This window comes from Ambystoma mexicanum, chromosome 1p, assembly GCF_040938575.1.
Source record: "Ambystoma mexicanum isolate Mex_15411 chromosome 1p, UKY_AmexF1_1, whole genome shotgun sequence".
Taxonomy (NCBI): Eukaryota; Metazoa; Chordata; class Amphibia; order Caudata; family Ambystomatidae; genus Ambystoma; species Ambystoma mexicanum.
In genome coordinates this window covers 1199386332-1199401221 of record NC_090921.1, presented here as the reverse complement: position 1 = coordinate 1199401221, position 14890 = coordinate 1199386332, and the positions used below count along the sequence as shown (strand labels likewise).

The following is a 14890-nucleotide window of genomic DNA, read 5'->3' as shown; positions in this document are numbered from 1 at the left end:
GCGTAGGTCCTCGGGTTCCAGCGTGCGTTCATCATCTCATTTCCTAGGAACGTTCAGATATCCTGGAAAAGTCCTGGGAACGGCGACGAGCGGACTCGAAAAACGAGTGCACGGAGGTCTGGGGAGCAATAGAGTAAAAAAAAGGGGAGGAATGATGGAGGAGGAAATTAGGGGAACCAGAAAACAAAGGATTTAGCAAGTGAACTACGGAGCACAGGTCTAGCCACGGCAAGCAGTAGCGTTGAGACGTGCAGGGCCGCGGGGGTGTGTCCACTTTATAGAACGCAGTGCGTACAGCACGGAAACTGGTAAAAAGCATTCCGCGTTCGACGGCCATGTTGGGAGTACTGCTGAGTGCAAGCCCCTATGGGTCAGGTACAGGAAGTCCAGAAGGGGCGCGTCCGATGGATCATGACAGAAACCCTGGATGGGGTTCTTTACAGGAAGGTTCATGAGATGAGGAATAGGAAAGATGAACAGTAGAGTGTGGGATCCCCATTGTACCCCACAAAGCTAGATGAATATCCTGTGTCCTGGAGGGTAGGCCATGACGTTTTCCTTTAAGTGGTTTCAAGTGAGAGCTAGAAGAACATACAGACTTCTGTTATTTGAAGAAACATGTGTTTTTTTGAAGAGCATATTCTGAGAATGTAATCACTCTTGGGGAATGAGATGTGTATATATTTAGAGAGCTGCAATTTTGATAGATCAGTTTAGAAACTATTGGACCTCATTATTAGTTGGCCGGTGTGGTAAAAGTGCAACAGTAATTCCATTACCGCCACATCACTACACTGCCCAAATACGAGTTTGTGAAGGAGGTGGAGAATTCACCTCCAGCTAAGATCTGGAGGTAAATCTGCCAACTTTCTTCCAGAAGATTGGTGGTATAACTGCTGGCGGAAATACAGTCAGCAGTAATTATGCCAAGTTCCACCGTAGAATCCAATTAATGGGGACTTACACCACCTACCACCACTTGTAATCCAGCAGTACTACCATCAGACCAAGTGGCAGTAACGGTAATTACGTTTGGTGGTATGCTGGTGGATTTCCTGAGATACCACCAAACTTGCAATAAGGCTGAGTGTGCCTAATTATGAGTTCAATATTTTGGGCAACTGTTGGCCGTCATTTTGTTATTGATACATTTATACTGCTGATTTGACTCTACCCCAAACCACAAGTTTGGGAATCGAGTGCACGATTTACTTCCACAAATAGCAGGAGGTAAATTCTCCACTTCACCTCCAAACATCTTTGCATTTACTGCAGCAGAACTACAGCTTACAGTAAATTCGAAAAAAAAACATATGGAGTCCTATGGACTTCAAAAATGGGGATTAACACCAAGTTACCATCACGCATAATCCAGCAATAATTCTTCTGGACTCAGGAGTAGTAATAGTAAACAGGATTGGTGTAATAATGGAGAAAATGTTCAGAAAACTGCCAAACTTTAAATGATGTGCTCATGATCACCCACTTCTGGTTAAATGACATTGACCACATCATCTACACTTGTTGTCATACAGCAAGTGAAACTAATACCCTCCAATTCAAACTCACTCAAGAAATTACTCAAATCACCCGAAAAAACAGAATGCCAACGTAAGTGCCAAGGACCAAATACCTTGTCCTTGGCACTTAAGGGGTTAATGAAATAGAAAACGTTAGAATGCATTGAATGGCGAAATACCACAATCTCCAAAAAAAGGCCCTGGCACTGGGGGGGAAACCCATGGCAGTTAAAAGTTTCTATGGAATCATGTAATGAAAACTGCAACATGATTGCAGTTTTATTTACAGATTGCAGTTTTGTTTCTCGATCAAAAAGAAAAGCCTGAAGGCATCCAAGTCCTAACATAACTGACGTCAACCTAGAGAAAAATGTCATCTACCTTTACTACTGAGGTGATAGTACCCCTGATGGCGGGCTGACTGTGTACCAAATGTCTCAGTACTCTATTTAAGGACCAGAACTAAGTGGGGGCCCTGGGAAGACAGCAGTCATGCTGTGACCAGGAGCGTTTTCCCTGCATCCCAGGTATTATCTTCATTAGCACTCACAAACCCAAGAAGTGAATGCTAAAGGCTTCCGGACCGATCAAACATAGCCTTGAGAAAGACCTTCGAGTCGAAACACGTGTCGGCTGACCACATGGGACATCAAGAATCCCACCCTCACCATGTTTGGGTATAACCCAAGGAAATAAAGAAACCTGCTACAAAGCAGCACCTTAAAAAACGCAAAACTGTGTGGAAAATACAATTTTTCATATATTAATTAAGACAAGGTATCCAGGTCATTTCAACGTTTTATAGTCACAGTTCGATAAAGACTTCCTGATTCTTCTTCCTAACATCCTCACCGGCATCGGATGCTGGCTGTACTCTTGAAGCAACAAGCAGTTGAGGCCTGATTTTCACCACAAGGCTTCTGGAGCGACAGGAGCATCCACCGCCTTACCATCTACCAGGTAAGCCCATTTGGGTTTGGTGACAAACGGGCTGCGCCTTATCCCATCAAAAAAAGTGATGAGCGCCCATAATTTTTGGTGTTTATGTTTGTCTGTGTTTGATAACTTTGAGCTCTCACCATGGCCCGATACGCCCAATTGGGATATTTTATTTCTTGGCCCTTTTACCATTTAAAAATGGCTGATTCGTTCGCAAACACTGGAGTGGCTTTTGTTCCTCACCAGCCGCCGCAGTGATTTTCTGCAGCTTCTACCATCAAGGCCAATCCAGGGAGCTGGCAGTCGAAGCCTGACCCCTTACCCAAGGCCCACAACTAAGCCCCGTGTATGGCCATGGCCGCCAGGCCGCTCGCGTTGCCAGAATTCTCTGCTCGTGCAATCTGTCCATTGTCTGTAAGGTAAGAACACTTGTTTCCGACTACGGGGCTAGGTCTGGCCCCTCACCTCCTCTTGCCACATTTGCTCATGCTGCCCACCTCCTCTCTCCATCTTGCCATAAGAGTCATAGCAGCCCCTTTCCCTGCACCCTGTTCATCCTGTGACATGCCACTTTTTTTCCTCCTAACTCGAACTGCACCAGAAACATTGAACTCCCTACAAACCATCTTGCAGCTACTGGACTAATCCATTTTTCATTGGGTCCTTGTTGGACTGCCCCCATCGCCTTATTTTTCTAGACTGTCCTGTATTGACCGATCCTGGTCTGCCCACAGATTTCTCTGAGTAGCGTTTTTTACTACCTAGTTGCTGTTTTTCTCTAACTGCAGGATCACCATCGCTCATGTGTTTCTGCTTTAAAACCTACTTTGTACTCTGCTGCTGCAATTTTGAATCTAGACTTTCCTTATTCTGCTTTAATACTGTTTTGCCCTGTGCTGCTGGAATTTTGAATCTAGATGTTCCTTATTCTGCCTTAATGCTGCATTTCACTGTGCTGTTGGAATTTTGAATCTAGATGTTCCTTATTCTGCTTTAATACTGCATTTCACTGTGCTGCTGGAATTTTGAATCTAGATGTTCCTTATTCTGTTTTTAATACTGCATTTCACTGTGCTGTTGAAATTTGGAATCTAGTTGCTCTTTAGTATTCGTGTTCATGAATTTTCATGCCTGTAGGTGCTGCTAGGCCGCCTGATGGGTTTGTATGTGCATTGTGCAGTTCTCTGCCCCCTCTCTTCCCTTGTTACCTCGCTGCCCCCTCCTCCTATGGTTCTGTCCATCTCCCCTATCTACTCTAACTGCTGATCTATTACCTATCCTCCCTCTCTCTCGAAGCCTGGAAGGAAAACATTTAAGAAGGGTCTCCTGGCCTCCATCCCAGGCCTGCCCATTGTAGACACCTATGTCATTGCATCCTCCAGGCAGACTATCACTGACAACCTATTTGTCACTCAATCTCCTGACCTATGGACTCCCCATATGGGTTCTGTCCTCTCCCCTTTCTCTTATTTTCCCATTAATGGTGGCAAACGATGGGAAGTGTTCTTGGCTCACTTCCAATCCTCCAGCTGTATAATTAATGTCTATGAAAATGGCACTACCATGGCCCAGGGCTCTCAGTCCACTCTCCTCCTTCTTGATAGGCATCTTCGATTTCTCATTAAGAACCCCCTCTCTCCTGCCACTCCTCCCTCCTCCTTCCCTCTGGCCTCTGGGCCCCTCCGAGGGATGTACCCCACTCCTGTACCCCTCCACATAAGACCTTCAAGGGGGAAATCAGCTTCACTTAAATACTCTCAACTCACATTCAGCTGTCAAACATTCCTCTGACATCTGTCACCTCCTTGAAGACCTTGACCTTGACATGCAGGATCTCACTGAGACGTGGTTCAAAGCCAGCTCTATCACTGATTTTGGCACTCTTCTCCCCGATGGCTACACAATCCTCTCCAATCCCAGGCCCATCCCGTCAGGTGGCGGAGTGGCCCTGGTTTTCCCTGAATGGGTCTTTGCCACCATCATTCCTGCTCAAATGTACTCTTCCTTTGAATGCCTCATAAGTAGGTTGGGTGTCTCTCCTAACCTCTCCCGCACTCTTGCCACTATCTACATACCCGCTGGCCCTTCCACCGTTTTCCTCTCTTAATGGGCTGACCTTCCACCTCCCTCCTGACCTCCTACCCCAGACTTCTCTTCCTTGGGGACTTTAACATCCACCTGGACTCTCCGGGTGCAGCCACTGTACTCTTCTGTGACCTCTGTGACTCTGTTGACCTTATAATTCTTCCTTCTGGTTCGACCCACTCTGCCGGACACATCTTGGATGCACTCATATCCACAGACATCCCTCTCTCCAACCCTCTTACAGCTCCTCTCTCCGGGTCTGATCACTCTCTCCTCCCAAATGGAGCTCCCAGACCCTTGGGTGATGCCTCTGTCAACACAGCTGGTCTCCTTCTCCACCATTCGACCATGACACGCATGTCAGTCGCTGCCTTCGCCACCACCTTCATTCCCCACCCCACTCCTGATATTGACTCTCATACTGACTCAGCACTTGCTAAATGCCATCTCTCCATCTCCAACACCCTGGACATCCTTGCTCTTGTCATGAGGATCCACAGGAAGCCTTCCTCCAATTGCAACCTTTGGTATGACTCCGACCTTGCCACACTGAAACACAAGTGCAGAGTTGATGACCGGAGGTGGCAGGCCTCAAGTACATCCTCTGACAACCTGGCCTGCCGCCTGCTCCAAAGGCAATATCGACTCTCCATCCACTCTAAGAAAAGGACTCACATCCAAGCCATCATCCCTGGGCCACCAAAAACACAGCAGAACTTTTCAAAATCTGCAAGGAACATACCAATCATACTGCAGTCTTGTTGTCTCTTCTTCCCTCCCAGGCCCTCTGCACTGCACTGGCCTCCCACCTCGCCACCAAAATTCAAGACATCCTGTCTTCACTCTGCTGCACTCCTCTCCCCAGAGCCCCTCCTTTCTTGCCTGCCTTGGGCCCCGTTTCACTCTCCCCCATACTCTCCTCCTTCTCTTGCATTGCACCAGATGAGGTCTCTAAAGTAGTCTGCTCTATGAAAGTCTCATCCAAACAGGTGTTCCCCTGTTCTTCCAGAACTATCAAGGACAACATCTCCTCTCTCGCCCCTGGCTTGGCTGATTCTGTAACCATTCCTGTGCCACTGGCTCTTTCCCACAACACCTCAAATTGACCCCTGTTCACCCTCTCCTAAAAAGGCTGTCTGCAGACCCTTCCTGCCTGGCTAACTATTGCCCTATCTCCATCACCCCTTTCCTGAGCCAACTCCTGGAGACGTTGCTTCTCCCCAAATGACCCACCACACCGAACCCGCTGGCTGTCTCCATGATCACCAGTCTAGCTTCAGAGCATCCAGAGGCATGGAAACTGCTCTCCTGATCATCCTTGAAGACATGCTCTCAAATCTGGATTCCAACTGTCTCTCTGTTCTGATACTTCTTGATCTTTCCTCTGCCTTTGACACAATCAACCGTGCCATCCTCATAAATCATCTCTGTGATACCGTAGGCATCACTGACTGGGCACTGGCCTTGCTCACCTCCTTCCTCTCTAACTGACATTCCCAAGTGCAACTTGGCCTTTTCCTCTCCTCCACCTCACCCTTTACCTGGGGCGTCCCTTAGGGCTCTATCCTATCATGGTGGCTCTTTAATATCTACCTTGACCTTCTTGCCCACCTGATCTCCACCTTCGCTCCTCACTTCCAGTGTAATGCTGATGACACACAGCTCTCCTTTAGGCTACCCTCCTCTACCCCCTCTTCTTCCTCTTTCATACCCGACTGCCATTCAGGCATGGTGTTCTGCTAATAATCGCTGCCTTAATGCCAGTAAGACCGAGATCCTCCACATTGGGATGCCTGCTTCCTGTTTACCACCCACTCTCTAGCTGCTCTCATTGGGTCCCCTAGCCTCAACCTCTTGTGAGACAAATAATCTTGGGGTTATTATTTCCTTCTCCCCTCACATCACTGACCTTGCCAAGAAGTCAAACTTTCAGCTCCACCTCCTCTGAGGAATTTTCCCTTTTCTCAACATTCCCCAGAAGCTCAATGTCCAGAGCTCTGGTTCTCTCTAGGCTGGCCTACTGCAATTGTCTCTTCCACAATCTGCCTCCTGCTTCCCTTTGCCCTCGTCAATTTACCAGAATAGGGCTGCAAGAATTATCCTTGGCCTCAAGCCCAGGGACTGCATCTCTCCAGCCCTAACATTGCTCCACTGGCTCCCTGTGACTGCAACAATCAAATTCAAGACCCTCTGCTGGGGCCTTGGATCCCACTACATCCTACCTTCTCTCCCTAAATACCTCTCTACTAGAGTCCTTTCGGTCCTCTAGCTCCAACTCTCTCTGCAGATCAGACGTTTTACTAAGCAGAGAGTGGAGGGTAGATCTCTCTCTTCAGCAGGATCCTCCCTCTGGAATGGCCTCTCTTCCCCCCTCAGACTTGAGACTCATCTCCTTAAATTCCAGAAATTTCTCAAGACTTTCCTTCTCTCCTACCCCTTCACTCTCCCCCTCTCGGGATAATGGCCCCTGCCGCTGTGACTGGTGCCTGGCACCTTATGAGTCTCACAGGGTCCAGACACTCCTTGACCTGTCCTCCCCAGCACACCTACATGTCAACTCAAAGTTATATCTCTGTACAATTTTAGCATTTATATAGCGCTACGAACCCTCGGGTATCTGAGCGCTGCTTATTATTTCCCACGGTGTGTGGTGCTCATTTATCGACCTCGGAAGGATGAAAGGCTGAGTTTGGCCCTGCCGGGATTCGAACCTGCGTCAGCAGGCTCTGCACGGATGTCAAAGCGAGCACTCCTACTCGCTGTGCTATCGGACCGGCTCTGTGCTCCAGAGGCAGGAAAGAAAAATTCACAAGACTCACTTTGGACTATTGATAAGTCATAATAACACGTCTCTGTAGTTAGAGATCAATGAATGGGCTCTATGGGTATCATCCACTTAAAGGAATCCATGAACAAATCAGGTGAATGCAATGAAATAAAGAGGAAGATGATATTTATCATTGTGTATTTTTTCATACATAGTGATATAAAAATTAAACAATCACTTAAATATTAATCACAGTTAAATAATAATTATTATACTGACATGAGAAACAACAATTCTAAGAAGGAACAGTCACATATCTTATTTAGTGCAAATCAAACAATAATGTGAATGTAGTGCTCAGTGACGGCTCCTATAGCCATAAGGAATCCAATATTCTAACAATGAACCAATTTCTTTTAAAAGAACAGTGTGAAAACAGATACCCTTAAAAGAGACACATTCTTTGTGGACACCTATTCGGACTAAGATCTAAAGTTACATCATAATTTTGAATCATAAAATATCGAGTATGAATACTTTAAAGCAATGAAACAATAAATTAATACAGCTATTTAAGCAATGAAATTAATTGAAAAAAAGACTTTAGGGAGAAAAAACATTATTTTATGAAATTCGGATATAATAAAGCGAGTGCATTTTGATGCCCCTTGTTAACATTTGGTAAATGATGGGTCTTCCTAGTACCTGTTAATATACTATGTCAGGGTCTCATTTCAATGATGGCCAACGTGGAAGGGTCTTGTTAACCTATATCTTAAAAGGTGGGAATCAATGACATTTTGATATTTCCCTTTTGGACTTCACGTTTCGGTGGTCACAGGTTACTCAATTGCCGCCTTCATCAGGGCTCCATGTCGGGGACCCTGTGTGAAAAACACATAAAGTTTATAAGTGGTATGTACACCAAATTGAGCCTAAAATTTCAGATACACATATTTACAATTCCAATTGCAAGGGAACTCGAGGCGCCGGTGGTACTCTTACCTCCAGGTGCTCAATCCCAATTTCTGAGTGCCAAAACACTTCGGGAGCAACACATCTGGGTCTGGTAGTCCTGTTATCGACTTAGTAGAAGGGGATTGATTTGAACATAAATGGAGTGGAATCATAACGCTGCAATCTCTCCTCTTGTAGGTGCCTCATGGGAACCCATGAGCTGGTCCCGTATTTATTTATTCAAGGAGCTATGTAAACAAAGGAGAAGGAGGGATAGTTTTGGGAAGGTAATGGTGTCACTGGACTGTATTTAAAAGATTAAATAGTGGACAATATTATACGGCTGATGAGGATTGTTCCTTTCCACAATGTTCTTATATTTACCTGTATTTCCTCACAGGTTGTCTGCTGGTGTGCTGCTTGTGAGCGATTGCTTGCCTCCCCTCGCTTTTATCTGAGAGTCAAATCCTCCTTCCTAGAAGAGGAAGATGTAAAACGAAGTGTCATTGTTTTAGAATAAGAAACCAATGTAAAAATGTTCTGATTACGGTATTTGCAATAATCTTGGTTGCACAACTCCTATTAATGAACGAATGCTGTGCACTCTGCCCTCAGTGTATATATTATACTCTGCCATGCTCACTTTAGTCAAAAAGGCGATGCGTGTTGCTTCGTTCGGCATTCTGGTTGCTGAGAGAATGCTACAGCACCTCTAACCAGCACTTGCCCTCAGGCTCCCTTCCCTGACTAGCCTGAATCTGGTCCACACCGTCCTCGCACCGGCTGACCCTTACCCCTGGTTTCCCCCTGAAACTTGCCATACTTGGACTCCGCCTTGCACTTGCCCAGCCCTGGGGCCCCCACCTCCTTCACTTTCCCCGTACCCCCTTCCCTTATCCCTGCCTAACAGAACGTTTATTGTTTTGTTGTTTCTCCTCTGCCCCCACACCCCTATGTCCTGTCTTGTGGTGCCTGGAAACACTTATGAATAGGCACCTTACAAATATCCAATAAATAAATACATTTGTACTCCTCATAAGGCACAGGCCTGTCTGTGCCTGTCAAGGCCTAGGGGGCTGTGGGCCACCCCCCCCCCCTTGCCCGATCTGCCTACCAGCCGCAGTCACTGCTTCACCTGCCCATTCCTCTGTGTAAATAGACTTCCGCTGCATCAGAAGCCAGTGATATTTCACCAACCCCTGCGTACGCACCCGTGCACAGACCTATGACTATTCCTTAGCACCACCAGCCTCTGACGCCAGTCCGACAAGCGTTGCTTTGTATTGCCCTGGATTGCTGTCGCCTGTCGAGTCTTGTTCTTACGGTTACGGTGCTCCTAACACAACACAGGGTCACTCCCATTGTCGAAATTCCATAGTGTCCCGCCATTCGCCGCATACGACTCTGCTGCATGTTATGCAATGTGCTTGCTCTTAGCCACGCTGCTGTGCCCTTGCGTGCCATATATGTTATTACACTGCAAGGTATTTCTAATTTGCAGCCAACAGCCATTTCGAAACTCTACACAGCTAGTAATCTCACATGCCGCATGACCCTATTAGTAATTTCGATGCCCATGTTATGCTGAAACTTCATCCTTAAATCTCACCAGTAGATCTGGTTTTTGCCCGATAGCAGGCCGTGCTTTCGCTTAGCCATTCGCCAAACCCTGCTACACCATATCTACTGCCATTCTTGCCTGACCGAATGTACACACTGTTGCATGTGGAACCAACTCGTACTTAAACAATGCTGCAGAGGCCAGCCAGCCACCCCTTCCACCGTGCCTTCGCACCAGGCGCTTGATTAACGTGCTGCTCATAGTACCACACCTGCACTCACTGTACCTACTTAATGTGGTGTTCCTCGCGCTATTCTGTCTTGTATGGTCTTGCCCTATTGCTCTAGTACCACACATGCAGTGCACTGATACACTGAACTGTTTTGCTATTGTGATACTCCTTTCCATAAACTGTACAGTAAGAAGTCCTTGAGTATACTTACGGCTTGCTATATCATCCACAATATGGTAACAGCTATCTGATGTCCGTGCCCATAGCTTTCTTCTGCCTTCCGAGTGTTATTGCCTATTGTTGTTTACCATCCTTGCCATCAAATGCCAAATGCCTACTCTTCAAGCACGTATACCTTTCCTGCGCCCTGCATGTTAATTGCTACTTGATTCTATTTACACATACAAATGCCAGCCATTTCAGTGCTTATTCTGTCTCGGCTGACCCTTGGTCCAGCGAACTCTGGCAGCATTGCAATATTGTGCTAGTCAACCTTTAGACTTGCCAACCTATGCCAGATTTAGGCTGTACATCTCGGTTCACTTGGTGACTCCTCTCACTATGCCCCTGTGAAGTTAGCTGATATTGCAATTGTTCAAGTTAGGTATTGACTTCATTGCCTTAGCCTCTCCACACTACACTACCCTATGTTAATTTGCTATGTTAATTGCTCAGTCTTGACTTTCCTGCTGCAACAAGCATCTCTGTAACTGCTATTATATGCAATCGCTCTATTTGTAATTGTTCTATGTATTCTAGCAAATCCAGGGTTCTATAGACAACTAACTGTGCTCTACCTTCGTTAGCTCTTTATATAGTATGTTTGCTACTAAGCCCTACACTGCTTGTCACTGGCTTCTTTTAACTTCAAGCCTCCTCTCTGCCATACTGATCGACTAGCCTCAGCCAGAGGGGACACACCCTACTCAAAGCATGAATCCATCCTTGTCCATGGAGATTAAACCAACTAAATTTCTTCCGCCTTTAAAACATAGTTCTCATGTGTCATATGTTAAACCAACCTCATTCCTACCTAACTTAGTAGCAAGCTCCAGCAGCTACCACATTAACCAAACCAAGACAACTAACCTAATAGACACACCTAACCCTAGTCAATGGATGAAGCTATTTGCAACCAAACCAACTGCTTACCAACCATGCCGCAGTGACCTCAGAAACAGAGACTAGGCTCCAGAGTTTCCGGACATGCTTTGTCAGCTGATCTACATCAGGAGAAAGTATGTATACCACCCTGCCCTAATAAATCTACTTCAACCTCCTCAACAGATCAGAGACTTCCTCGTCCTACATCTAATAGTCCACAGCCTAAAAAAATCCACTCTGAACTTAGAGAAGGACCTTACAAGCCCAGCTCAGGCCACAATCCCCCACATCAAAGGCACCTTAATAAACGCCAGATCCATTATCGTGCATGCCACATATATAGCCGATATTATCAATAAAGCAGAACTAGACTCCCTAGCAATCTCTGAGACCTGGCTGCATGCTGCTGCAGGACCTTCTCTCCTTCTGGCCATTCCTGACTCCTACACTATTTTAAGAGCTGACAGAGAAATAACAAAACGTGGTGATGTTGCCTTCATCGCTAAGGCTAGTCTAGCACTCAGACTAACCACCCCATGGTCAAGTCCTGTGAACTCCTCACAGTTAAACTAGTACCTTAACCATCCATCTAATATATAGACTTCCTGGGCCCATTGGGTCCTTCGAGGAGGACACCATTGCTATACACTCAGACAAAACCAAACCCACCTCACAAATTCTATTGTTAGGTGATGTTAACTTAGGATTCCGAGACCATAACGACCATTCAGCCAAATGAGTTGCTGATTCACTAAGAGAATTATATTTCACGCAATAAATTACCCAACCTACCCATGAGAAAGGGAAAACACTAGATTGAGAGGCTGACCACAACCGCGAAACTTCCTTCACAGCCATCGAACCCCAGACATGGACTGACCACTTTCTAATTACCTTTACCACATGTGCCAATCGGCCAGATAACAAAGCTAAAACAATTGTGCCTCCCCTCCTTACCAGAAACAAACGAAATATCCCTTCTAATAAGCTGATGCCCATCCTGATTCCTACCTTAAACTCAGCTAAATCGCAAGACCCAGCAGAACTTATCGACCTTTTCAACAACACCATGACCCAAGCTTTAGATGCCATTGCCCCACTTAAACTTCGAAATAGTAAACCAAAAGCACACCTCAACGCCTGGTTCACCCCTCAGCTGGCTAGAAAAAAGGAAAATGGACGCTAAATGGAAGAATCTACTCATCAAAGGCCTGTATACATTTTGTTGTCTCTCGTCTGTGTATTGCCCCTTCCACTCAAATGGTCTCCATGAATAGAAAGAGCAGGCAATGAAATAAAGAATAGCACCAGAATATTGGAAGAAAAGCATTTCCCCTGAAGACAGAACAGTGCTGTACAGTAACATATGTAGATCTTTCGCAGATAGCATTATCAATGTGAGCCTCCACACTTTTGTTACAAAGCTTCAATTTGCCTACCTCCCTGCCGCCCTAGTCTTATGCATTTTTCTCTTTATTTGTTTTGTTTATGTATTTATTTATTGGGCATTTATAAGGCACTGATACAGCAAGAATAATGTTTCAAAGTGCCACAAGGCAAAAGCCAAGGGAACAAGTAGCAAAACATGACAACAGCTGTCCTACTAGACCTTGTGACATTCAGAGCATGCAAGTGCAGCGAGAGATAGGGAAAATGGGGGCAGGGGTAAGTGCAGCAGGGGCCCCCCATTGGGGGAAGTGCCAGGGTGCCCATTGCAGTGGCAACAGGTGAGTGCGAGGCAGTGACCCCCTGGAGGAGGGAGGTCAGCCGCCAATCCAATAACTGCAGAGCCGAGGAACACAACAAGCCCACAAGGGCCCGAAGACAAGTGTGGGGGGCAGCTGCTGTAGGCAATTGGGCAGAAGGCAAGGACCCAATATGACTCTCAAGTGCCCAGTCCACCAATCTCAGTGACTGTGGGGGATTAGTATGAGAGGGAGAGAACGAAGGAAGGGGTGAAAAGGAATGTATTTAGCTGCTTGTGGAGCTTGAGGAGATCCGGCTCAAGATGGAGCGAGAGAGGGAGGCAGTTCCAAAGGAGGGAGCCAGTCGAGGAAAGGGAACGACCACCAGCTCTCTGCTTAGAGAAGCGTTTGAGCAGCAGAGTGTTGGAGCTGGAGGATCAGAGGCATCTGAAAGGGGAGTATTTTGTGAGAGCGATTTGCAGACAGCGTGGTCCCTGGGCCCAGACATACTTATGGATAATGCAGATGGATTTAAATTTGTTCCTTGCAGCAACCGAGAGGCCCGGCGGCAGTGCAGGGGCAGCCTGGTCCCGTAAGTTCAGAGGGTGGACAGGTAACCAGAAGGCACAGCAGACGAGGACATAGGCTAAAGAGAGAGAAAGCGGAAGAGAAAAGGAAGGTCTTGAGTTGCTTCCGGAACCTTAGATGGTCCTGTTCAAGTTTGAGAGAGGCAGGGAGGCTGTTCAGACGGAAGCCCCAGCCGATGAGAGAGACCTAACCCCCACTCTCTGCCTGGAGAAGCGTCTGACCCTCAGAGAGTTGGAGGTAAATGAGCGGAGGGCTCGAGAAGGAAGATGTTCTTTCAGCCCTATTCTGGATTAGTTGGAGGGGGAGGAGAGAAGAGGAAGGTAGATTAAGGAAGAGGCTGTTGCAATAGTCCAGACTGGAGCGAACCAAAGCTCTGGAGACATTGAGATTCTAGGGAAAGGTGAGGAAATGGAGAATGCCTCTGGGGAAGTGAGGTTGAAAGTGAGCCTTCTTGGCAAGGTCCAGGATGTGAGGAATCAAAGAGAGTAATGAGTCAAAGATGACTTCAGGGTTCTGGCTTCTGAGGAAGGAGAGGGGGGGAGTCCATCAAGGGTTTCCAGCCCTAGTGGTACACATTTTACCTTGCTGGACCATGCTGCCCTGTTTTTACCTCCTATGTTTGTAGGGATCAATCGCTAGATCGACTGAACACCAAAGCTATGTTAATTTTTGCCACTTGTACTTCATATGGAGTTCTGTTGTTTTATCACGCAGTTCATGTTACTTTTACCAAACCCAATTGTATCAACCTCAGAGAGTGGAAAGGGTGAGTTAGCCTGTATTTGTTAGGGTGATCTGGTGTATGAACAATCTATGAGTGCTTGAAATGATGTCCTTAACCTTTGCAGCACTCCAACTTATCAATATACATTCCAACTATGGGTATTGTTCAGTGATCACTATTTTTCCTAGAGGAAGGTGAAAACACAAACAGGTGGTGCTATATCTAACTCACAAGCTCTGCGTATTAGAATGAACATCGAATGATTTACAGGATTAACTGATCAGAGCAGAACCTGTCAACTACAACCACAGTGCACTATACAATATCACAGTAAGTGTTCATTTCTGCTGTAGACTGACTTCTTTGAATTCGACAGCAGGGGCGGGTGTAGGGGGCTCAAGGCACCTGCCCAGACTGATGTCATTTGTCTCGGGAAGGAAAATATTATATTAATCCAGTTCCCCTCTTTTCTTTAAGGCCGTCGTGGGAATTCGACAGGAAGGTACCCTGACTCCACAGCAGGACGTCTCCTCTCAGACCCTCGGTGGATTATTAACTTTCACTCTGCAGAAATGGCCGGGAAGGACGGTGAGTAAAGCAAACAACCTCTGGTGCCATTCAGAGGACAGGACGGAATGTCTCCTCTCTAATGGAGTGGACATTAAACATTAACTAGAATGTTGCATGGTGGGAGAACTACCAAAGAGCAGGCAGTCGCTCTATATAGG

General features: G+C 46.4%; 1 protein-coding gene and 1 long non-coding RNA gene across 4 annotated transcripts in view; one reads left to right on the top strand and one right to left on the bottom strand.

Annotated features, from left to right (window-relative positions):
- Positions 1 to 14890, top strand: part of HPN (hepsin) — a 780351-nt gene that overhangs the window by 182939 nt on the left and 582522 nt on the right. For all 3 annotated transcript variants that reach the window (XM_069604921.1, XM_069604920.1, XM_069604919.1), the window contains exon 2: positions 14640 to 14750. In XM_069604921.1, the coding sequence (XP_069461022.1) occupies positions 14735 to 14750 (16 nt within the window). In that variant the 5' untranslated portion in view covers positions 14640 to 14734. The remainder of the gene's footprint in view (positions 1 to 14639; positions 14751 to 14890) is intronic.
- Positions 7493 to 8737, bottom strand: LOC138451677 (uncharacterized). Its single transcript, XR_011260194.1, has 3 exons — positions 8653 to 8737; positions 8317 to 8516; positions 7493 to 8195 (listed from the first exon to the last, which is right to left on the bottom strand). It is a non-coding gene; the product is annotated as an uncharacterized lncRNA (long non-coding RNA).